At 45.9% G+C, this 26,981-nt stretch overlaps 1 protein-coding gene across 1 annotated transcript in view; it reads right to left on the bottom strand.

The window, feature by feature from the left end:
- SLC5A2 (solute carrier family 5 member 2) overlaps window positions 1-20,437 on the bottom strand; it is a 136,665-nt gene extending 116,228 nt beyond the window's left edge. The window contains exon 1 of the mRNA XM_040440945.1: window positions 20,264-20,437. Coding sequence (XP_040296879.1) covers window positions 20,264-20,389 — 126 coding nt within the window. The 5' untranslated portion in view covers window positions 20,390-20,437. The remainder of the gene's footprint in view (window positions 1-20,263) is intronic.
- Window positions 20,438-26,981: the final 6,544 nt, after the last annotated feature.

The following is a 26,981-nucleotide window of genomic DNA, read 5'->3' on the forward strand; positions in this document are numbered from 1 at the left end:
TATTGGCCTGTAAGAGCTGCATTCCGTAGGATCCTTTCCTGGCTTCAATAAAATCACAATTGTTGCATCATATAGGGATGGTGGCAAACTTCCCTGCGAAAACGACTCAATGTACATGCGCAACAGAGGCATAGTCATAGAGTCGACATATTTGGAATATATTTCCACTGGTAACCTGTCCGGGCCAGGGGACTTCCCTTTCGCGAGTGTGGAAATAGCATCTGAGATCTCCTGAGCTGTTATCTGAGCCTCCAATAAATGCTCCTGTGAGAGTTTGGGAATCTCTATGTCTGACAAATAACTCCTTACTTCATCCATTGTGTATTTTGCCCTACCGGTATATAGCATCTGATAATAATCCCTCAATCTGCTGACAATGGCGTCAGGTTCTGTTAGTAGATCACCATTTTCATCCCTTATTCTAAGTATCGCTGGGGAAGCTTGATTTTGTTGCATTATACAGTTGTGTTCCAAATTATTCAACCCCCAATGCTGTAAAGGGTTTTAGGGAATTTAGTGTACATTTGTAATTGTGTTCAGAAAGAAATCTTACAAGGACTTTTTAAAGAACCAAATGCAACTAAAATGACATCAATTGTTTTTGTAATACAGTATTAAATGTTTTTTTTGTGATTTCTTCATTGACACAATTATTCAACCCCTTAAAGACGACCACTCTTAAAAACAGAGGTTCATTCAAGTGTTTTCGATCAGGTATTGAAAACACCTGTGGATGTCAAGGAGCAGCAATCAAGCATAATAAGCACCAATTAGGCAGATGTAAAAGGACTGTGATACTCGGCTCCTTCTGGACATTTACTGGTGTGTTTACAAACATGGTGAAGTCAAGAGAATGGTCCAGGAAGACAAGAGAAGAGGTGATTTCTCTTCACAGGAAGGGCAATGGCTATAAGAAGATTGCACAGATGTTAAACATACCAAGAGACACCATAGGAAGCATCATTTGCAAATTCAAGGCAAAGGGCACTGTTGAAACGCTACCTGGTCGTGGCAGAAAGAAGACGCTGACTTCGACTGCTGTGCGCTACCTGAAGCGCAAAGTGGAGAAAAGTCCCCGTGTGACTGCTGAGGAACTGAAGAAAGATCTGTCAGATGTGGGTCCTGAAGTCTCAGCTCAGACAATAAGGCGCACACTGCGTAATGAAGGCCTCCATGCCAGAACTCCCAGGCGCACCCCCTTGCTGTCACCAAAGAATAGACAATAAGAAGAGTCGACTGCGGTATGCCAAAAGTCATGTGGACAAACCACAAAAGTGTTCTGTGGACTGATGAAACAAAATTAGAACTGTTTGGGCCCATGGATCAACGCTATGTTTGGAGGAGGAAGAACAAGGCCTATGAAGAAAAGAACACCTTGCCTACTGTGAAGCATGGCGGGGGGTCAATCATGCTTTGGGGCTGTTTTGCTTCTACAGGTACAGGGAAGCTTCAGCGTGTGCTAGGTACCATGAATTCTCTTCAGTACCAGGAGATATTGGATGAAAATGTGATACAGTCCGTCACAAACCTGAGGCTTGGGAGACGTTGGACCTTCCAACAGGACAATGATCCCAAGCATACCTCCAAGTCCACTAGAGCATGGCTGCAGATTAAAGGCTGGAACATTGTGAAGTGGCCATCGCAGTCACCAGACTTAAATCCGATTGAGAACCTCTGGTGGGACTTAAAGAAAGCAGTTGCAGCGCGCAAGCCTAAGAATGTAACTGAACTGGAGGCTTTTGCCCATGAAGAATGGGCGAAGATACCCGTAGATCGCTGCAAGACACTTGTGTCAAGCTATGCTTCACGTTTAAAAGCTGTTATAACTGGAAAAGGATGTTGTACTAAGTCAGGGCTGGCCAACCTGCGGCTCTCCAGCTGTTGTAAAACTAGAATTCCCACCATGCCCTACTGTAGGCTGATAGCTGTAAGCAGTCTAGGCATGCTGGGAGTTGTTGTTTTGCAACAGCTGGAGAGCCACAGGTTGGCCAGCCCTGTACTTAGTACTAAGATTGGATGTCACTTGGGGGTTGAATAAAACTGATAATGATGGGAGCACAGAAAAGACATTTGTGGATTTTTCATTATAAATGTTATGTTATATTTGTCTGACTTACAAGGACCTCTTTGATTTAATTGTAAACAAGATGACTGAAATGATCAAAATCAATGTCAAACTGGCCAAAACACTCAATTTCAGTGGGGGTTGAATCATTTTGAAAACAACTGTATGAGTTAATAGTTTACTAGATTGGTTCTCCAATTCAAAGTAAAATTGTCTGGTAAAAAATAACTTGCGCTGGGCCTTCTCCTTCAGGAGGTTCAAGTATTGGCTACCCCTCATAAGCCAGTTCTGCTTGTTCTGTTCAGTGGGATCGCTAATGTATAGCCTCTCCAAGATAGAACATTCAGATGCCGCCTCCTCCTCTAACCTAGCCGAAGCCCCTTTCACAAATGAGATGGAAGATTTTAGGCATCCCCTCAAGTAAGCCTTCAATGTGTCCCATTTCAGCAAAGGATCCATATTGTCATCATGAATCTCTAAAAATACTGACAATTGGTCTGGAATACGATCATTGGAGGAAAAAAGAGTAAGCCAAAAGGGATGTATCCTCATTGAATGACCCACCCTCCTACGCCCAGGTAGAAATGTTAGAAGTAACGGTGAATGATCAGATATTCCCCTCACTCCATATTCGATCCTATAGTCAGTAGAGCATATATCAGAGTTCCCCATAACGTAATCTATTCTGGACAGACTATTGTGACCCTACATCTCCTGTTTAACGTGTGCGCATACTAAAAATATCTGTGACAACCAGTGTACTTTTTACGTAGACGGTGTCCGCTGCGGACAGTTACATTACCTGCACTACATCTACTGTATAACGTTTGCGCATCCCAAATTGCTGTGACATTCCCTGTAATTTTTTTATTAGCCGCTGGTGACAGCAGCGACATTACCTGCGCTATATCTCCTGTATAATGTTTGCGCATCCTAAAAAAAATAAAATAAATGCTGACATTCAGTTTAATTTATTTGCACATACACTTACAAAACCTGCGCTACTGTACGTGTGACATACTTGCAAGCATATATACCATTTAATATGCGCTAGGTGAACAGTAAGGGACGGGGAAGTGGCCGTGCTGCTGATGGTACACGCTGAGGCCGTGGCCCTGGGTGCGGTGAAACTGTGCCTGCTGCCAGAGCACAAGAAACACACTCGATACCTAGCTTCATGTCCTAGTTTGCAGGGCGGCACAGGACACCACTCTCGAAGTCACACCAGTGCGACCAGGTGGTCGGTTGGATGGCAGCAGATAATGCTTCCAGTCGGTTAAGCACCACCCTATCTTCCACAAAGTCCAGTCTCAGTAGCCAAGAGTCTGGTCAACAGAATCCTCACCCTGATCCTCCTTCCTCCCACCATGGAGAGTCTTGGCAAACAAGTGATCCCACACTCGTATATTCCGAGGAGCTCTTTTCATCGCCATTCCTTGATTTGGGCCTCTCGCCAAACCCACTTGAAGAGGGACATGAGGAGATAATGTGCACTGAAGCCCAAACTCTTGAGCCTTCACACTCACAAGAAGATGACGGTGGGGAACCAAAATTAGTGTCTCAAGTTTCATGATGAGGATGAGACACAGTTGTCAATAAGTGAAGTTGTTGTTAGGTCAACAAGTCAGGAGGATGACCAGAGTGAGGAAGTGGAAGAGGAGGTGGTGGACGATGAAATCACTGACCCAACCTGGAAGGTGGTAAGCCTAGCGAGGACAGCAGTACAGAGGGGAAGGGATCCGCAGCACTGCAACAGGCTGGAAGAGGCAGTGGGGTGGCAAAAGGGAGAAGGCGGGCCACACTAAACAGGCCCAAGACTGTTCCCCGGAGCACCCCCTTGTGGCAATCTCCCTTGCCAAGGGCTAGGTGTTCCGCAGTCTGGCGCTTTTTTGAGGAAAGTGCAGACGATAAAAGAATTGTCATTTGCAACCTGTGCCGTACCAAAATGAGCAGGGGCATGAACACTAGCAACCTCACCACCACCAGCATGATCAGCCACATGGCATCAAAACACCCTAATAGGTGGGCCGAATGCCTGGGTCCACAATCCGTGTCTGCGGGTCACACTACTGCCTCCTCTTCCCCTGTGTTACGTGCTGGCCAATCCCCTGTCCAAGACGCAGGCCCAGATGTCTCCCGCCCTGCACCTGGACCTTCGCAAGCACCATCAGTTAGCACATCCACTTCTGTGTCCCAGCGCAGCATACAGATGTCCATACCACAGGCCTTTGAACGAAAGCGCAAATACCCAGCCACCGACCCACGGGCCATAGCACTAAATGCGCACCTTTCCAAATTACTGGCCCTGGAAATGTTGCCATTAAAGCTTGTGGACACTGAGGCTTTCCACTGCCTGATGGCGGTCCCTTGTTACTCACTCCCCAGCCGCCAATATTTTTCCCGGTGTGCCATCCCCGCCTTAGGCTATTTTCACACTTGTGGCAGTGTGATCCGGCAAGCAGTTCCGTCGTCGGAACTGCCCGCCGGATCCGCCGATCTGGATGTGACTGAAAGCATTTGTGAGACGCATCCGGATGTGGATCAGTCTCACAAATGCATTGCAAGAACGGATCCATCACTCCGCTTGTCATGCGGATAGAAGGATCAGTCTTGTATCTTTTTTCACATGCGGAAGGACGGATCCGGCATACCGGTATTTTGAATGTCGGATCCGTCACTAATACATTCCTATGGGGAAAAATGCCGGATCCGGCATTCAGGCAAGTCTTCAGTTTTTTTTCACCGGAGATAAAACCACAGCATGCTACAGTTTTATCTTTTGCTTGATCAGTCAAAATGACTGAACAGAAGACATCCTGATGCATCCTGGACGGATTACTCTCCATTTAGAATGCATGGGGATATGCCTCATCAGTTCTTTTCCGGTATAAAGCCCCTGTGATGGAACTCTATGCCGGAAAAGAAAAACGCTAGTGTAAAAGTACCCTTACACCAGCATGTGTCCTGTAACATCACCCGTGCCCCGACCAACACAGTTATTGGGAAGGTCCACTTAACAACTGACACATGGACAAGTGCTTGTGGCCAGGGACACTACATTTCCCTGACTGCACACTGGGTGAACGTTGCGGAGGCCAGGAGCGAGTCATACCCTGGGATAGCACAGGTGCTACCGACGCCAAGGATTGTGGGCCCTACTTCCATCAGGATTTCTGTCACCACCTACATTAGTGGCTGCAACCCCCCCTTCTCCTCCTCCACCTACACCTCTGAATTCTCATCTTGCAGAACCAGTCAGCCATCAGTCAGTAGCTGGAAGCAGTGTTCCGAAAGTCATCTACAGCTGCCGCCGGTCCGGCAACGCTGCAGCAGCGCTTGCAATTGCCAGCTCACCAACTGTTGTGTGACGTGAGCACACACTGGAACTCTACGTTACACATGTTGGCCAGGCTTTGTGAGCAGGAGAGGGCAGTAGTGGAATATCAGCTGCAACATGGTCGTCGCCTTTCCAATCAGCTTCCACTCTTCACAAGCGACGAGTGGGCATTGATGTCTGACATCTGTGAGGTTTTACGCAACTTTGAGGAATCAACACAGATGGTGAGCGGCGATGCCGCTATTATCAGTGTAACCATCCCACTTCTGTGTCTACTGAAACGCTTGATGCTCACAATGAAGGAGGACGTTTTGCATGTGAAAGAGGTGGAAATGGGGGAAGACAGTACACAGGGTGATAGCCAGACCACCCTCAGTTCGTCTTCTTAGCGCAAATTGGATGATGATAAGGAGGAGGAGGAGCAGGAGACGGTTGCCTCCGCTACAGAGGGTAGTAGCCATAGCAGGTTTATTCCATCTGTTCAGCGTGGATGGGCCAAAGAGGAGGAAGAGGATGAGGAGATTGAGAGTCATCCTTCTGATGAGGATAGCAAAGTCTCATCTGTTGGTACTCTGCCACACATGGCTGACTTTATGTTAGGCTGCCTTTCCTGTGACCCCCGCGTTATAGGCATTTTGACCAACACCGATTACTGGTTGTTCACCCTACTTGACCCCCGCTACAAAGAGAACTTCTCATCTCTCATTCCTGTGGTGGAGAGGACGAGCAAATTGGTGCAATACCAGAAGGTCCTTGTGGAAAAATTGCTCCAAACATTTTCAGCTGACAACGCTGTACGTAGTTCCTTGGGCAACCGAGGAGGGGAGACAAGGGGAACACACAGCATTTCCAACAGAGGCAAGGCAACACTCTCCAAGGCCTGGGACAGTTTCATGACACCCTGCCAGCACCCTCACCCTGATGAGCGGCCTAGTGTCACAAGGAGAGAAAAGTTTTGGAAGATGGTGAAGGAGTACGTAGCAGACCGTGTCAGCGTCCTCAATGATCCCTTCCAAGCTGGACACGTGGCACGAACTGGCGCTCTTCGCCTTGGAGGTGCTGGCCTGCCCTGCCGCCAGCGTTTTGTCAGAGCGTGTATTTAGTGCTGCTCGTGGCATTATAACAGATAAGCGCATCCGACTGTCAACTGAAAATGCTGACAGGTTGACTCTTATCAAAATGAACAAGGCCTGGATTGCGCCTGACTTCTCCAATCCACCAGAGGAAAGCGGCTGAACATAAAAACACTTTAAATGTGTCTTTTATGGTGTATTGAATACACTGTATTCCCAATGCACCCCTTCCACCACAAAAAAACAAAATATGGTTCAATCTTCCTTTTCTCGCCCTCCTCCTCCTCCATCATATCAACATGCTTATTAGGCTGCCCTCGCTCCTAATGTTTTAGAGGGTCAGCTCAGCAGCAGACCCTTAACCATAATTTTTTCGATGGTCAGCTCAGAAGCAGGCCCTCAACCATAATTTTTTCCATGGTCAGATCAGCAGCAGGCACTCGCCCCTAATGTTTTAGAGAGTCAGCTAACCAGCAGACCCTCAACAACAATTTTTTCGATGGTCAGCTCAGCAGCAGGCCCTCAACCATAATTTTTTCCATGGTCAGATCAGCAGCATGGTGTTTTAGAGAGTCAGACCACAGAGTGGTGATGTGGCAGCAGCATGAGGAGACCACAGAGTGGCCTAGTGACAGAGTGGTGAGGTGGCAGTAGCTTTAGAATATCACAGAGTGGCCCAGTGACAGAGTGGTGAGGTGGCAGCAGCATGAGGAGACCACAGAGTGGCCCACTGTGGACAGAGTGATAAGGTGGCAGCAGCATGAGGAGACCACAGAGTGGCCCCAGTGACAGTGATGAGGTGGCAGCAGCATGAGGAGACCACAGAGTGTGGAGGTGGTAGCAGCATGAGGAGACCACAGAGTGGCCCAGTTACAGAGTGTTGATGTGCCAGCAGCATGAGGAGACCACAGAGTGGTGAGGTGGCAGCAGCATGAGGAGACCACAGAGTGGCCCAGTGAGAGTGTGGAGGTGCGGAAGCAAAATACTTGTTCCAGCTGAAGATGGTAGGTCGGCAGTAGAAGCACCTGGCAGCAGGTGTGTGGCAATCAGGCGGGTGGCAGCATCAAAAAAAGTAGCTGAAGCAGGTAGCCAGAAGAAACATGTCTCTTGACAAAGTTTGGGTGTGGCACTATAGATGATCGAATTTGATGCATCAGGCACTGGTGTGTGGAAATCCTTGCTGATCCACGTCGAATTCTTCTTCACAAAGGTCAGTTTCTCCACATTTTGCATGGACAGGCGAGTTCTCCTTTAGCCCCTGCTGCACTAAACACCCGCTCTGATGCCACACTACGGGGCGGGCAGGAAAGCTTGTCCAGGGCAAACTCCGCCAGTTGCGGCCACAAAGTTTGGCTGCCCAGTAGTCCAGGCGATCATCGATGTGGGGTGGCAGGGTGCAGTCCAAATATGCCACAACCTGCTGGTTCAGGTTCTGCTCTATGTCTAGCTGCTGCTGCGGGTGAAGAAAACTGCTCAACAGCGACTCTAGACTTAAGTTGCTGCTGATGAAGCTGGTACTGCTCTTGCCCCCCCCCCGTCCCCCCAGCAGCCATGGCAGTGGAACATGAGCGCAGAGGGCACCCCTGCGAGAGGATGGGCGATGGCGCAGATAGGCAGCGGCAACTGACTACAAACCGGATTCCAAAAAAGTTGGGACACTAAACAAATTGTGAATAAAAACTGAATGCAATGATGTGGAGATGGCAAATGTCAATATTTTATTTGTAATAGAACGTAGATGACAGATCAAAACGTTTAATCCGAGTAAATGTATCATTTTAAAGCAAAAATACATTGATTCCAATTTTCACGGTGTCAACAAATCCCCAAAAAGTTGGGAACAAGTAGCAATAAGAGGCTGGAAAAAGTCAATTTGAGGCATAACGAAGAGCTGGAAGACCAATTAACACTAATTAGGTCAATTGGCAACATGATTGGGTATAAAAAGAGCTTCTCAGAGTGGCAGTGTCTATCAGAAGCAAGATGGGTAGAGGATCACAATTCCCACAATGTTGCGCAAATAAGATAGTGGAGCAATATCAGAAAAGTGTTACCCAGCGAAAAAATTGGAAAGAATTGGAAAGAACAATCTCTGTGCGTAAGGGTCAAGGCGGTAAAAACCATACTGGATGCCCGTGATCTCCGGGCCTCTTAAACGACACACTGCACCACAAACAGGAATGCTACTGTAAAGGAGATCACAGAATGGGCTCAGGAATACTTCCAGAAAACCATTGTCAGTGAACAAATCCACCGCGCCATCCGCCGCTGCCAGCTGAAACTCTACAGTGCAAAGAAGAAGCCAATTTCTAAGCAAAATCCACAAGCTCAGGCGTTTTCACTGGGCCAGGGATCATTTTAAAATGGAGTGTGGCAAAATGGAAGACTGTTCTGTGGTCAGACGAGTCACGATTCGAAGTTCTTTTTGGAAATCTGGGACGCCATGTCATCTGGACCAAAGAGGACAAGGACAACCCAAGTTGTTATCAACGCTCAGTTCAGAAGCCTGCATCTCTGATGGTATGGGGTTGCATGAGTGCGTGTGGCATGGGCAGCTTGCATGTCTGGAATAGGCACCATCAATGCAGAAAAATATATTCAGGTTCTAGAACAACATCTGCTCCCATCCAGGACGTCATCTCTTTCAGGGAAGACCCTGCATTTTTCAACAAGATAATGCCAGACCACATTCTGCATCAATCAACATTCATGGCTGCGTAGGTGAAGGATCCGGGCACTGAAATGGCCAGTCTGCAGTCCAGACCTTTCACCTATAGAGAACATTTGGCGCTTCATAAAGAGGAAGGTGCAACAAAGAAGGCCCAAGACGATTGAACAGTTAGAGCCCCTGTATTAGACAAGAATGGGAGAGCATTCCTATTTCTAAACTTGAGAAACTGGTCTCCTCGGTCCCCAAACGTCTGTTGAGTGTTGTAAGAAGAAGCGGAGATGCCACACAGTGGTGTGAAAATGGCCTTTGTCCCAACTTTTTGGGGATTTGTTGACACCCATGAAATTCTGATTCAACAATATTTTTCCCTTTAAAATGGTACATTTTCTCAGTTTAAACTTTTTGTTCCGTGATTTATGTTCTATTCTGAATAAAATATTAGAAGTTGGCACCTCCACATCATTGCATTCAGTTTTTATTCACGATTTGTATAGTGTCCCAACTTTTTTGGAATCGGTTTGTACATAGGTTGTCTCTATAGTAGTTCAGTTTGTCCTCCCTCTCACTGGGAGGAAAAAAGGCCCCCCCATTTTGAGAGCCAAGTAACGAGGGTCTAACATGGTGGGAGCCAGTAGTCATCCCCCTGCCGAATGGTGACAATTCGGCTGTCACTACGCAAGCAACTGAGCATGCATCTGGCCATTTGCTCAAGTGACTCTCAGGGACTATCTGCCTCCATCTCCACTGCATACTGCCACAGTTACTCTGGGTCAGGCATGCTTAACCTGCGGCCTCTGGCTTGTTGTAAAACTAACAACTCCCACAATGCCCCTGCTGTAGGCGGATAGCTGTTGGGAGTTTGCAGTTTTGCAACAGCTGGAGGGCCACAGGTTGAACATGCTGGTCAGGTCATCTCACTCGTCTTCCTCATCTCCCTGTAGCTCCTCCGGCTGCTCCTGCTACTTCTCTCCTGTCACCTGTGTAGAAAAAACACCCATTTCTCTACGCATTTCTTGTGCTCAAATGCCCTCTACCTCCTTCTCCTCTAGTTCAGCCCCGACAGGGTTCATGTGGCCGTGAGATGTAGTCGCGACATCTCCTGTCTCGTCCAGGCAGATTTAGCAGCATCTGTTCCAGGACATGAAGCAGTGGAATGACATTGTTCATTCCATAGTCCTGGCGACTGACCAATAAAGTGGCCTCCTCAAAGGGTCTGAGCAAACGGCAGGTTTCAAGCATGAGCTGCCACTGGCTGACATCGAAGTTACACAGGAGAGTACTCCTGTCCACCTGTATCATCAAGAAATCGTTGATGACCTTTCTCTGTTCATATAGTCAGTCCAACGTATGGAGGGTGGAGTTCCAATGGGTGGAAATGTTGGGGAATGCCATTCTGCCTTTGCAGCTCAAGGAGGGTGTGCTTTGCGGTGTACGAGTGGCTGAAGTGCGTGCACAGTTTCCTGCCCATTTTTAGGATGTCTTGCAGATGGGTGGAAAACTTCAGGAACCTCTTTACAATCAGAATAAACACGTGTGCCATGCAGGGCACATGGCTCAGCCCTCCTTGACGCAGTGCCGACACCATGTTCTTTCCGTTGTTGGTGACCATGGTTCCGATTTAGAGTTGGCGAGGAGAAAGCCAGAATTTGATTTCTTGATGGAGTACGTGGAGAAGTTCCTCCCCTGTGTGACTCCATTCGTCCAGGCAAACTAGGTGCAGAACAGCATGACACCGCCATGCCCTGCACATGTGGTATACTGGAGGATCACTGTGAATTGTGTATAAAGAAAGTTAAAGATTGGGCTGAGCACTCAAATACTGGAATACTGCATATATAAGGTCATGAATTAATATTATTTTTTCTCTGCAAAGCATACACGATAAAAGCAAAATAAAACTGACATATATAGTAAATACAGACATAAAAATTAATTCTGCATAAAATGGATCCAATTAAATGTGGCGATATAGTGCAAAATAATCTCAGTTGATCCTCTCACATGAAGGGATGGTAGAATCAGCAAGGTTTGGTGTGTATCCACCTCAGGTTTTGTTGGCGAGTGTGAATACACCTCAAGTTCAGGAATCTCAAGGTGTATAATACAGCCAGTGTCTGACAATACCAGGGAGTCGGTGGGATTCCAGAGGGATATCTTTCAATCTGAATTCTTCAAAAGAGACGGTGGATAAAGGCAATTATGGAGTTGCTCATCCGTAAATATAGCAGGTCCTGATCAAACGCGTTTCTGGGTTTCCACTATACCCCTTCCCCAGTATAGTGGAAACCCAGAAACGCGTTTGGTCAGGACCTGCTATATTTATGGATGAGCAACTCCATAATTGCCTTTATCCACCGTCTCTTTTGAAGAATTCAGATTGAAAGATATCCCTCTGGAATCCCACCGACTCCCTGGTATTGTCGGACACTGGCTGTATTATACACCTTGAGATTCCTGTAAACATCTGAATATATTACTCATCACAAACCTGGTCAATTGAGGACCATATGAACGGGCCCATTCGCAAAGGACACTTACAGCAATAGAAGCCGTCCGGAAAGGTAAATGGCGTTTTAGGCAGTGCGGTACAGTGGGATGCCACAAATACACCGCAAACCCTTCTGCCATATCGCCTTATTTTATGACTGGTTTACAGAATATATATGACCGCTTCATATTTTATCAATCTGTCCTGGAATAGTGTGGGTATATTTCTGCAGGTGGAGGAACACACCTGTCGATCGACACTGGCAAACTGAACTTGAGGTGTATTCACACTCGACAAAAAAAACTTGAGGTGGATACACACCAAACCTTGCTGATTCTACCACCCCTTCATGTGAGAGGATCAACTGAGATTATTTTGCACTATATCTCCACATGTAATTGGATCCATTTTATGCAGAATTTATTTTTATGTCCGTATTCGCTATATACAGTACAGACCAAAAGTTTGGACACACCTTCTCATTCAAAGAGTTTTCTTTATTTTCATGACTATGAAAATTGTAGATTCACACTGAAGGCATCAAAACTATGAATTAACACATGTGGCATTATATACATAACAAACAAGTGTGAAACAACTGAAAATATGTCATATTCTAGGTTCTTCAAAGTAGCCACCTTTTGCTTTGATTACTGCTTTGCACACTCTTGGCATTCTCTTGATGAGCTCCAAGAGGTAGTCCCCTGAAATGGTCTTCACTTCACAGGTGTGCCCTGTCAGGGTTAATAAGTGGGATTTCTTGCCTTATAAATGGGGTTGGGACCATCAATGGCGTTGAGGAGAAGTCAGGTGGATACACAGCTGATAGTCCTACTGAATAGACTGTTAGAATTTGTATTATGGCAAGAAAAAAGCAGCTAAGTAAAGAAAAACGAGTGGCCATCATTACTTTAAGAAATGAAGGTCAGTCAGTCAGCCGAAAAAATGGGGAAAACTTTGAAAGTAAGGGCTATTTGGACCATGAAGGAGAGTGATGGGGTGCTGCGCCAGATGACCTGGCCTCCACAGTCACCGGACCTGAACCCCAATCGAGATGGTTTGGGGTGAGCTGGACCGCAGAGTGAAGGCAAAATGGGCCAACAAGTGCTAAGGAGGCAGAGGCCAGACATTGTCGCAGGACCCAACGGCGTGAAATCGTGGAGGCAGCAGCAGCGTCACCTGGCCAAGTTGCTGGTGTGGCTGTGCAGGAACCACATTTACCCAGTGGTAACAGGAAGAGAGCGTTCTGTCTATGAAGAGAAACACTTTATAGACTAACACAGGAAGAGAGCGCTCAGTCTACAGAGGGAAGCACTTTCTCCATAGACTAACACAGGAAGAGAGCGCTTAGTATACGGAGGGAAACCTTTTCTCAATAGAGTAAAGGGAAAAGAGCGTTCTGTCTCGGTGCACAGACAAAGAGGTCAGTTTATGGAGGGAAAACACTATCTATAAAGGAACAGGGAAAGAGAACTCTAGAAAGAGAAGTCTATGGAGGAAAACACTTTATATGGTAACATAGGAAGAGAGCGCTCAGTCTACAGAGGGAAACACCTTCTCTATATTGTAACACAGGAAGAGAGCGCTCAGTCTACAGAGGGAAACACCTTCTCTATATTGTAACACAGGAAGAGAGCGCTCAGTCTACAGAGGGAAACACCTTCTCTATATAGTAACACAGGAAGAGAGCGTTCTGTCTATGGAGGGAAACAGTTTCTATAGAGTAACACAGGAAGAGAGCGTTCTGTCTATGGAGGGAAACAGTTTCTATAGAGTAACACAGGAAGATAGAGCTTGGTCTTTGGAGGGAAACACCTTCTCTGTAGAGTAACACAGGAACAGAGTGCTCAGTCTACGGAGGGAAACACCTTTTCTGTAGAGTAACACAGGAACAGAGTGCTCAGTCTACGGAGGGAAACACCTTCTCTGTAGAGTAACACAGGAACAGAGTGCTCAGTCTACGGAGGGAAACACTTTCTCTATAGGGTAACAAGGGAAAAGAGCGTTCTGTCTCAGTAAATAGTTAAAGAGCTCAGTTTATTGAGGGAAACACTCTCTCTATAGAGGAACAGGGGAAGAGAGAGCTCGGTATCTGGAGGGAAACACCTTCTCTATAGAGTAATACAGGAAAAGAGCGCTCAGTCTACGGAGGAAAACACTTTCTCTAAGTACTGTGCAGTCTATGGAAGATGTCCAAAAACTACAAGCTACCTTGGACTCTGAATATTTGGCCATCACCTTGGCAAATGAGGTTCAGTTGGGATAAATGTAAAGCTGTGCATCTGGATAATAATAATTTACATACATCATATTTTCTAGGAGGAGTAACACTGAGGAGTCATTTGTAGAGAAGGATCAGGTACTAATAATCTACATACATCATATGTCCTAGGGGGAGCAACACTGGAGAGTCCTTTGTAGAGAAGGATCAGGTACTAATAATCTACATACATCATATGTCCTAGGAGGAAAAACACTGGAGAGTCACTTGTGGAGAAGGATCAGGTACTAATAATCTACATACATCATATGTCCTAGGGGGAGCAACACTGGAGAGTCACTTGTGGAGAAGGATCAGGTACTAATAATCTACATACATCATATGTCCTAGGGGGAGCAACACTGGAGAGTCCTTTGTAGAGAAGGATCAGGTACTAATAATCTACATACATCATATGTCCTAGGAGGAAAAACACTGGAGAGTCACTTGTGGAGAAGGATCAGGTACTAATAATCTACATACATCATATGTCCTAGGGGGAGCAACACTGGAGAGTCACTTGTAGAGAAGGATCAGGTACTAATAATCTACATACATCATATGTCCTAGGAGGAGTGACACTGGAGAGTCGCTTGTAGAGAAGGATCAGGTACTAATAATCTACATACATCATATGTCCTAGGAGGAGTAACATTGGAGAGTCGCTTGTAGAGAAGGATCAGGTACTAATAATCTACATACATCATATGTCCTAGGGGGAGCAACACTAGGGAGTCACTTGTAAAGAAGCATCAGGTACTAATAATCTACATACATCATATGTCCTAGGGGGAGCAACACTGGAGAGTCACTTGTAGAGAAGGATCAGGTACTAATAATCTACATACATCATATGTCCTAGGAGGAGTGACACTGGAGAGTCACTTGTGGAGAAGGATCAGGTACTAATAATCTACATACATCATATGTCCTAGGGGGAGCAACACTGGAGAGTCACTTGTGGAGAAGGATCAGGTACTAATAATCTACATACATCATATGTCCTAGGAGGAGTAACACTGGAGAGTCGCTTGTAGAGAAGGATCAGGTACTAATAATCTACATACATCATATGTCCTAGGAGAGTAACATTGGAGAGTCGCTTGTAGAGAAGGATCAGGTACTAATAATCTACATACATCATATGTCCTAAGAGGAGTAACACTGGAGAGTCGCTTGTAGAGAAGGATCAGGTACTAATAATCTACATACATCATATGTCCTAGGAGGAGTAACATTGGAGAGTCGCTTGTAGAGAAGGATCAGGTACTAATAATCTACATACATCATATGTCCTAGGGGGAGCAACACTAGGGAGTCACTTGTAAAGAAGCATCAGGTACTAATAATCTACATACATCATATGTCCTAGGGGGAGTAACACTGGAGAGTCACTTGTAGAGAAGGATCGGGTACTAATGATCTACATACATCAAATGTCCTAGGGGGGAGTAACATTGGAGAGTCACTTGTAGGGAAGGATCGGGTACTAATAATCTACATGCATCATATGTCCTAGGAGGAGAAACACCAGAGAGTCACTTGTAGAGAAGTATCGGGTACTAATAATTTACATACAGGGCCGGTTTTAGACAAAATGTGGCCCTGGGTGAAATTAAAAGTGGGGACCCAAATTCTGAAGTACTGTATCAACAGTCTCATTTATTCACTTGACGCAAGGGAAGAAGTCACTGCCGCGGCTCACGATTGGCTGCGGACAGTGTCAAAATGGATGATGACATTCATGGACTGGAGCAGAGGCCGTAGAGCACCGGAGCCAACAGCCAGTGTCAGGAAGCAGGTAAGGCCCAGTTCACACTTCAGTTATTTTGGTCAGTTATTTCCATCAGTTATTGTAAGCCCAAACCAGTAGTGAAGCCTCCAACAGAGATGAGGTACCTGCACCTGGTTTTTGTCTCACAATAATTGACGGAAATAACTCAAGTATGAACCCAGCCTATTGTGGCCTGCAAACAGCAGGGCACCGGCCATGTGCGCACTGTATGATGGATGCGGACTCAATTCAATGGGTCTGTAGTCCAGAAAGAGTGCTTCTGTGGGGTTTTTCTCCATGCCTCCACATCACAAAAAAATAGAACTTTCTATTTTTTTTTGCGGTGCGGACAGATCACGGACCCATTCAAGTTGAATCTGTGGAGTAGTCACCTCAGGACGTGGTCACTGCAAGAACAGGGGACAGGTTTATACAAGGCTTCTTTACTGTAAGAGCTGTGAATTTGTAGAATAGACTTCCTCAGGGCGTGGTCACAGCAGGAACAGCGGAAAGGTTTATACAAGGATTCTTTACTGTAAGAGCGGTGAATGTGTGGAGCAGTCACCTCAGGAACAGCGGAAAGGTTTATACAAGGATTCTTTACTGTAAGAGCGGTGAATGTGTGGAGCAGTCACCTCAGGAAACAGCGGAAAGGTTTATACAAGGATTCTTTTACTGTAAGAGTGGTGAATGTGTGGAGCAGTCACCTCAGGAACAGCGGAAAGGTTTATACAAGGATTCTTTACTGTAAAGAGCGGTAAATGTGTGGAGCAGTCACCTCAGGAACAGCGGAAAGGTTTATACAAGGATTCTTTACTGTAAGAGCGGTAAATGTGTGGAGCAGTCACCTCAGGAACAGCGGAAAGGTTTATACAAGGATTCTTTACTGTAGAGCGGTGAATGTGTGGAGCAGTCACCTCAGGAACAGCGGAAAGGTTTATACAAGGATTCTTTACTGTAAGAGCGGTGAATGTGTGGAGCAGTCACCTCAGGAACAGCGAAAGGTTTATACAAGGATTCTTTACTGTAAGAGCGGTGAATGTGTGGAGCAGTCACCTCAGGAACAGCGGAAAGGTTTATACAAGGATTCTATACTGTAAGAGCGGTGAATGTGTGGAGCAGTCACCTCAGGAACAGCGGAAAGGTTATATACAAGGATTCTTTACTGTAAGAGCGGTGAATGTGTGGAGCAGTCACCTCAGGACGTGGTCACAGCAGGAACAGGGGACAGGTTTATACAAGGATTAGATGAATTCTTAAAAGTAAACAACATTAATGCTTATGAAAATATGTACAAATCTCACTTCCTTTCTGGTATTCACTGTCCCCATCCCTCCCCCATCCGTTGGTTAAACTTGATGGACATATGTTTTTTCAGCCTTATTATCTATGTAACATGGGAAGAGAGAGCTCAGTGTATGGAGGGAAATTTCTCTATAGAGTAACACGGAGGAGAGCACAGACTGCTGGACGGATGCACCCCCTCTATAGAGTAATACGGAGGAGAGCACAGTCTACTGGACGGATGCACCCCCTCTATAGAGTAACACGGAGGAGAGCACAGTCTACTGGAAGGATGCACCCCCTCTATAGAGTAACACGAAGGAGAGCACAGACTGCTGGACGGATGCACCCCCTCTACAGGGTAAGACGAAGGAGTGCACAGGCAGTTGGACGGATGCACCCCCTCTATAGAGTAACATGGAGGAGAGCACAGTCTGTTGGATGGATGCACCCCCTCTATAGAGTAACACGGAGGAGAGCACAGTCTACTGGGACGGATGCACCCCCTCTATAGAGTAAACACGGAGGAGAGCACAGTCTACTGGACGGATGCACCCCCTCTATAGAGTAACACGAAGGAGAGCACAGTCTACTGGACGGATGCACCCCCTCTATAGAGTAACACGGGACGAGAGCAGTCTACTGGACGGATGCTCCCCCTCTATAGCGCAACACGGAGAGCACAGGCAGTTGGACGGATGCACCTCCTCTATAGAGTAACACGGAGGAGAGCACAGTCTACTGGATGGATGCACCCCCTCTATAGAGTAAGACGGAGGAGAGCACAGTCTACTGGACGGATGCACCCCCTCTATAGAGTAACACGAAGGAGAGCACAGTCTACTGGACGGATGCACCCCCTCTATAGAGTAACACGAAGGAGAGCACAGTCTACTGGACGGATGCACCCCCTCTATAGAGTAACATGGAGGAGAGCACAGGCAGTTGGACGGATGCACCCCCTCTACAGAGTAACATGGAGGACAGCACAGTCTACTGGACGGATGCACCCCCTCTATAGAGTAACAGGGAGGAGAGCACAGTCTACTGGATGGATGCACCCCCTCTATAGAGTAAGACGGAGGAGAGCACAGTCTACTGGACGGATGCACCCCCTCTATAGAGTAACACGAAGGAGAGCACAGTCTACTGGACGGATGCACCCCCTCTATAGAGTAACACGAAGGAGAGCACAGTCTACTGGACGGATGCACCCCCTCTATAGAGTAACATGGAGGAGAGCACAGGCAGTTGGACGGATGCACCTCCTCTACAGAGTAACATGGAGGAGAGCACAGTCTACTGGACGGATGCACCCCCTCTATAGAGTAACAGGGAGGAGAGCACAGTCTACTGGATGGATGCACCCCCTCTATAGAGTAAGACGGAGGAGAGCACAGTCTACTGGACGGATGCACCCCCTCTATAGAGTAACACGAAGGAGAGCACAGTCTACTGGACGGATGCACCCCCTCTATAGAGTAACACGAAGGAGAGCACAGTCTACTGGACGGATGCACCCCCTCTATAGAGTAACATGGAGGAGAGCACAGGCAGTTGGACGGATGCACCTCCTCTACAGAGTAACATGGAGGACAGCACAGTCTACTGGACGGATGCACCCCCTCTATAGAGTAACACGAAGGAGAGCACAGACTGCTGGACGGATGCACCCCCTCTATAGAGTAACACGGAGGAGAGCACAGTCTACTGGACGGATGCACCCCCTTCTATAGAGTAACACGGAGAAGAGCACAGTCTACTGGACGGATGCACCCCCTTATAGAGTAACACGGAGGAGAGCACAGTCTACTGGACGGATGCACCCCCCTCTATAGAGTAACACGGGACGAGAGCAGTCTACTGGACGGATGCTCCCCCTCTATAGCGCAACACGGAGAGCACAGGCAGTTGGACGGATGCACCCCTTCTATAGAGTAACACGGAGAAGAGCACAGTCTACTGGACGGATGCACCCCCTTATAGAGTAACACGGAGGAGAGCACAGTCTACTGGACGGATGCACCCCCTCTATAGAGTAACACGGGACGAGAGCAGTCTACTGGACGGATGCTCCCCCTCTATAGCGCAACACGGAGAGCACAGGCAGTTGGACGGATGCACCCCCTCTATAGAGTAACACGGAGGAGAGCACAGTCTACTGGACGGATGCACCCCCTTATAGAGTAACACGGAGGAGAGCACAGTCTACTGGACGGATGCACCCCCTCTATAGAGTAACACGGGACGAGAGCAGTCTACTGGACGGATGCTCCCCCTCTATAGCGCAACACGGAGAGCACAGGCAGTTGGACGGATGCACCCCCTCTATAGAGTAACACGGAGGAGAGCACAGTCTACTGGACGGATGCACCCCCTCTATAGAGTAACACGGGACGAGAGCAGTCTACTGGACGGATGCTCCCCCTCTATAGCGCAACACGGAGAGCACAGGCAGTTGGACGGTGGCACCCCCCTCTATAGAGTAACACGGAGGAGAGCACAGTCTACTGGACGGATGCACCTCCTTTATAGAGTAACATGGAGGAGAGCACAGTCTGTTGGATGGAGTAACATGGGGCAAGGTCAGGTGTTTCCAAGCTAGGACTTGTCATGTGCATCCAAATGAATCACATCGTCCTAATCAGCAAAATTCAGGAGGGGCTGAGTGCATTCTTTTAACATGTAAAAGAGTTCATTAGTTAACAAACCAACAGAGCATGTCCCCAGAGCACAGTGCAGCCTGCAGAGCATCGCGCTTCTGCCTTCTCTGTATTACTGCATGTATCACTGGCTATGAGGTCCCATTGTGTGTTCTGATTACTTCTTTCCCCATCCTTAAAGGGATTTTCTGACTTCAGCATTTTTATCACAGAGTACCACTATTGTATAAAACGTAACCTTTATTATACTATTAAAATAACCCCACATACAATATTTGTTAAACAAAACAAAAAATGATGCATACAATCGGGACTCGGTGGTCATCAGTCTTCCATGATGTAGGAAGGGGCAATCCCATAGGCAGGGTAGTGGTCCTAACTTGGGGATCTCTCCCTACTATTCACCCTGTATTTGGGTTCCTGCCTAAAAACTGAATGGCCGCCCGATAGGGGCGATCCCGTGTTGCAGCTCCTGGCCGGATGCGGTAATCTGAGGGTCTGTAGAGCACCTGCTCAACATGGAGCACAGACCTACCTGCAGAGTGCTGAACATCTAAAGATCTAGATAACCCCAACACTGCACATAGTCTTCAGAATATATTCCCCAACCTTCATCAGCAAGTCCTCCAGATGCCACCAGTCACTTACCCACAAGCCGACACCAATAACGATGACAAAGTATCCGACAATCACAGAGATATCTGCAGGGTTACTGATAGCAGAGGAGCTGCTGGAGCTGGGGGCATGGGAGGTTTCTGGGGATGTGGTGCTCATGGTGACTGCGGCAGGGCTCTCCTCACATCTGTCTCATGTAGCCTCTGAGGCTTACAGAGTCTTCTAGTAAAAAAAAACATTATAAACATTAACTTCTTGTACAGGGTTTATCAGCCCACAAGAGTGAAGCAGTTATGATGACCATTGTGCTAATAGCTAAGCTAGAAACCTATTACCTACAGTATGCGTCGAGGCAATCTTCAGGTCCTCATCCACTCCAATGTCTTCTTAATACAATACTAAACAAATGTGAGCTTCGAAATACTAAAAGTAACATCTAGAAGTAAAGAGATCATTCAGTGTAAGGTACCATAGAAATCCCCCACTGCTTCTAAGGGTCCATTCACACGTCCACAAATGGGTCCGCATCCATTCCGCAATATCGGGAACGGGTGCGGACCCATTCATTCTCTATGGGGCCGGAAGAGATGCGGAGAGCACACTATGTGCTCTCCGCATCCGCATTTCTGGAGCGTGCCCCGAACTTCCAGGCTTTGGCCCTGAACTTCTGGGCCGCGGCTCTGCAATTGCGGACAAGAATAGGCAGTTCTACGGAGGGTGCCGGCCGGGTGTATGGCGGATCCGCAATACACTACGGACGTGTGAATGGACCCTAAAAGGTATATTTCCAATTCTACTGAATATATTGAATATAAGATATATGAGAAGATATTTCTACACTGTAGTTATTATTACCTTGTTCTTATTTGTCTGTGTTTAAACATGCACTTCCTACATTTTTAATATAGTATTTTACATTTTTAGATGTTTTATAGATTTTAGACTGAATTACTATCATGCTTTGGGTCATAAGGACTAATTAAACGGTTGCGGTTTGAATACAATGAAAAACGCATATGCGTTTTTAAAACCGCAACAGAAACGCATGAAAATCGCATGATGCAAATTTGAGATTCCAAACCAGATTTTGTGGTTTACCTGTGATGGTATAAAAGGGGGGGGGGGGGGGATATTCTAACAGGGATATAGCTACTGAGGAAGAGGACGGAAGTCTTCGAAACGCGTTTAGCGTTATATCCCTGTCTACAGCAACATTCTGGATATCATCTAACAGATTCGGATTAATCTTCATAAGTGGAGCGCTCCATTTGTTCACCTCATCAAAAGCACCTACTTCCAGGTGTATTGGAAATAAGCTGCCAAGCCTCGCGATATCTCTGGGACATCACGTGTGACGTATTCAAACCAGAGAGCGAGGACGCCAAGAGTGAGCGGCGGAACGAGCGGTCATATCGGACGGCTGAGGACGCGGAAGACGCATCTATAGGGGTAAGCTACATCTCCCTGAAATAGAGTCTGTAATACACTGTTGAAGGCCGCATCACAAGTCGGCGAAAAGACTATTGAAGATAAAATCATATACAGGGATATTCCCCAACAGCATTTGCAGTGATTGCAGAGTGCAGTTCGTTTGGGACACAGAGCCAAGTGAACCATTATACTGTGGACATTGAAATTTGATACAAACGGACTCGGTTACCATTTTCATTCACATTTAAAGAGACAGTATCCCCAATATGATTTAACAGGATACACACTGCAACTGAGAGTGTTGGACTACACCTATGCTAATTTATGCGTTTCAGTTGATATAACCAGAGCATTATATTGCATTTTATTGTATCTTATCTTTTTAGGGGGATTTTAAAGAATATGTTGTCAAAGATTACATAATTTTCTGCGACCACTCCACTGTGAGCGGTTAGGCGTTTAATAAATTATTGTTTGATGTGTACCACATAGCGAGTGCCAGTCGTTCTTCCATTTTATTTACTTTGCATTTCTGGACTGTTTGAGTGAGCAGTCCCTCGACTAGAGCACCCTTACCTCACTGAGGAGGGTGGTGAGCTATCCACTAATTTTTTACAAGATTACTATTAACAAAGAACCGTCCAAACGGACGCCAAGTACACTTTCAACTCTATTGTATGTTGTTAATATCCTAAGGGATTAAGGGACCTAACAAATATATGTTGGTATTTTTCAACTATTGAGGTGCCCTCTAAGAATATTAACAACATACAATAGAGTTGAAAGTGTACGTGGCGTCCGTTTGGACGGTTCTTTGTTCATAGTAGTCTTCACTGTGGGTATATGAACTCTATTATCATATCTGAGTAAAAATATCTTTGATACATTCCGCATTTTTTATTTTTTGTGTATCTAGATTAGGCCACATTATGTAATTATAGACCACCTCATCAGTGCAGGCCTGTATCACCTGGTTTCAGGGCCATCCTAGGGTATATAGGAGGTTCCTGAACACAGGATTGCCCCTATCGGGCGGCCATTCAGTTTTTAGGCAGGAACCCAAATACAGGGTGAATAGTAGGGAGAGATCCCCAAGTTAGGACCACTACCCTGCCTATGGGATTGCCCCTTCCTACATCATGGAAGACTGATGACCACGAGTCCAGATTTATACTATAGTGGTACTCTGTGATAGTGATACTTGTAATGACACCACTATAAGGATATCTTCCCTTTGGGTTACGGTCTTAGCTGTGACTTCAGCATTTGGCATATTTCAAGTACAGGGCGAGTCAAAAGCTGCATGATGCCCTTTTATTTCAGAAATGAGAGGTAAAATGAAATATCTGAATTCCCCCTACAAGTAAAGGGTGAGAGGGCCTATCATTATGTCTGGAACATGGACGCCATCTTGGAAGCTGCCATATTGGATCAAGGGCAAATTTTGTTAATGGGAAGGGAGTCATGCAGCATATCAAAGAATGATCATCAACATTAAAAGTCAATAACTTAACGCGTTAACCATCAAGTTTTGCTCAGCTACATCTGCATAACCCTCATGTAGAACAACTGTTTGCTCTTCGCCTCACATCAAGCTGCTCGACATCACTTGTCTTCTCCACCTCATTAATCCTATGTACTTTGGTGTATAAATATGTCACTCTTCAGTCCCGGACGAAGGGGCCCAAGTAGCCTCGAAAGTTTGCAATTTAGTCATCTTTTCAGTTAGCCATTAAAAGCGATCAACCCCTGAGGAATCTCAATCTCTTTTCATTACATTTACTAACACGGTACAAATATATATTTTTTACTTACACTGAAAACAACATTCAGAGCATTGCAGCTCCTGGCCGGATGCGGTAATCTGAGGGTCTGTAGAGCACCTGCTCAACATGGAGCACAGACCTACCTGCAGAGTGCTGAACATCTAAAGATCTAGATAACCCCAACACTGCACATAGTCTTCAGAATATATTCCCCAACCTTCATCAGCAAGTCCTCCAGATGCCACCAGTCACTTACCCACAAGCCGACACCAATAACGATGACAAAGTATCCGACAATCACAGAGATATCTGCAGGGTTACTGATAGCAGAGGAGCTGCTGGAGCTGGGGGCATGGGAGGTTTCTGGGGATGTGGTGCTCATGGTGACTGCGGCAGGGCTCTCCTCACATCTGTCTCATGTAGCCTCTGAGGCTTACAGAGTCTTCTAGTAAAAAAAAACATTATAAACATTAACTTCTTGTACAGGGTTTATCAGCCCACAAGACTGAAGCAGTTATGATGACCATTGTGCTAATAGCTAAGCTAGAAACCTATTACCTACAGTATGCGTCGAGGCAATCTTCAGGTCCTCATCCACTCCAATGTCTTCTTAATACAATACTAAACAAATGTGAGCTTCGAAATACTAAAAGTAACATCTAGAAGTAAAGAGATCATTCAGTGTAAGGTACCATAGAAATCCCCCACTGCTTCTAAGGGTCCATTCACACGTCCACAAATGGGTCCGCATCCATTCTGCAATATATCGGGAACGGGTGCGGACCCATTCATTCTCTATGGGGCCGGAAGAGATGCGGAGAGCACACTATGTGCTCTCCGCATCCGCATTTCCGGAGCGTGCCCCGAACTTCCAGGCTTTGGCCCTGAACTTCTGGGCCGCGGCTCTGCAATTGCGGACAAGAATAGGCAGTTCTACGGAGGGTGCCGGCCGGGTGTATGGCGGATCCGCAATACACTACGGACGTGTGAATGGACCCTAAAAGGTATACTTCTACTGGCCACCATTCTGCAGGTCATACAGATGGTCACCATGCTTCAGCCCCTACCAACAGTGGAGCTCACCAATTCCTTATTTCTCACTCACACTCCATCCATATGTTTTTTACACCGTTTGGGAGAAAACCCCGACAAGAAAAAGGGAAAACCTTAGTTCTGCGTGACAACTTCTTATTATGGGTTCAATCATCGACTATTGCTCCACCTGTGGCGTACAAATATCTTATCTCAAGCTGAGGATGCGGGACTTATATTATCTAACATAAAACAGCAATGCGCCGTAGATTATATAAAAAGACTGGAAGCTCTGAAAAAGAAAGAGTTACAGTTGTGTTCCAAATTATTCAACCCCCAATGCTGTAAAGGGTTTTAGGGAATTTAGTGTACATTTGTAATTGTGTTCAGAATGAAATCTTACAAGGACTTTTTAAAGAACCAAATGCAACTAAAATGACATCAATTGTTTTTGTAATACAGTATTAAATGTTTTTTTTTGTGATTTCTTCATTGACACAATTATTCAACCCCTTAAAGACGACCACTCTTAAGAACAGAGGTTCATTCAAGTGGTTTCGATCAGGTATTGAAAACACCTGTGGATGTCAAGGAGCAGCAATCAAGCATAATAAGCACCAATTAGGCAGATGTAAAAGGACTGTGATACTCGGCTCCTTCTGGACATTTACTGGTGTGTTTACAAACATGGTGAAGTCAAGAGAATGGTCCAGGAAGACAAGAGAAGAGGTGATTTCTCTTCACAGGAAGGGCAATGGCTATAAGAAGATTGCAAAGATGTTAAACATACCAAGAGACACCATAGGAAGCATCATTCGCAAATTCAAGGCAAAGGGCACTGTTGAAACGCTACCTGGTCATGGCAGAAAGAAGATGCTAACTTCGACTGCTGTGCGCTACCTGAAGCGCAAAGTGGAGAAAAGTCCCCGTGTGACTGCTGAGGAACTGAAGAAAGATCTGTCAGATGTGGGCACTGAAGTTTCAGCTCAGACAATAAGGCGCACACTGCGTAATGAAGGCCTCCATGCCAGAACTCCCAGGCGCACCCCCTTACTGTCTCCAAAGAATAAGAAGAGTCGACTGCAGTATGCCGAAAGTCATGTGGACAAACCACAAAAGTTTTGGGATAGTGTTCTGTTTGGGCCCATGGATCAACGCTATGTTTGGAGGAGGAAGAACAAGGCCTATGAAGAAAAGAACACCTTGCCTACTGTGAAGCATGGCGGGGGGTCAATCATGCTTTGGGGCTGTTTTGCTTCTACAGGTACAGGGAAGCTTCAGCGTGTGCTAGGTACCATGAATTCTCTTCAGTACCAGGAGATATTGGATGAAAATGTGATGCAGTCCGTCACAAACCCGAGGCTTGGGAGACGTTGGACCTTTCAACAGGACAATGATCCCAAGCATACCTCCAAGTCCACTAGAGCATGGCTGCAGATTAAAGGATGGGACATTGTGAAGTGGCCATCGCAGTCACCAGACTTAAATCCGATTGAGAACCTCTGGTGGGACTTAAAGAAAGCAGTTGCAGCCAGTGGCGTCGCCAGGGGGGGGGGGGGGGCCAGAGGGGCCACACACACAGCGACCATAATGTATAACTGACCACATATTTCTGTAAACACTGCTTCTACAGTATTATACCTTCTATGTCTTACATCAATACACTGCTCTGTGTGTAATATATATATATATATATATACACACACACATACATACACACACATACATGCACACACACTGCATATATTACACAGTATTATACATGCAATATGTACAGATATATAGTATATACTGCAGTGCACTTATATGTGAGGTACGAGGTATAATAGATGCAGTGTGTACAGATATATAGTATATACAGCAGTGTACTGATATGTGAGGTACGAGGTATAATAGATGCAGTCTGTACAGATATATAGTATATACAGCAGTGTACTGATATGTGAGGTACGGGGTATAATAGATGCAGGGTGTACAGATATATAGTATATACAGCAGTGTACTGATATGTGAGGTATGAGGTATAATAGATGCAGTCTGTACAGATATATAGTATATACAGCAGTGTACTGATATGTGAGGTTGGAGGTATAATAGATGCAGTGTGTACAGATATATAGTATATACAGCAGTGTACTGATATGTGAGGTATGAGGTATAATAGATATAATGTGTACAGATATATAGTATATACAGCAGTGTACTGATATGTGAGGTACTAGGTATAATAGATGCAGTGTGTACAGATATATAGTATATACAGCAGTGTACTGATATGTGAGGTACGAGGTATAATAGATGCAGTGTGTACAGATATATAGTATATACAGCAGAGTACTGATATGTGAGGTACGAGGTATAATAGATGTAGTGTGTACAGATATATAGTATATACAGCAGTGTACTGATATGAGGTACGAGGTGTAATAGATGCAGTGTGTACAGACATATAGTATATACAGCAGTGTACTGATATGTGAGGTACAAGGTATAATAGATGTAGTGTACAGATATATAGTATA

Source organism: Bufo bufo, chromosome 7, assembly GCF_905171765.1.
Source record: "Bufo bufo chromosome 7, aBufBuf1.1, whole genome shotgun sequence".
Classification (NCBI taxonomy): Eukaryota; Metazoa; Chordata; class Amphibia; order Anura; family Bufonidae; genus Bufo; species Bufo bufo.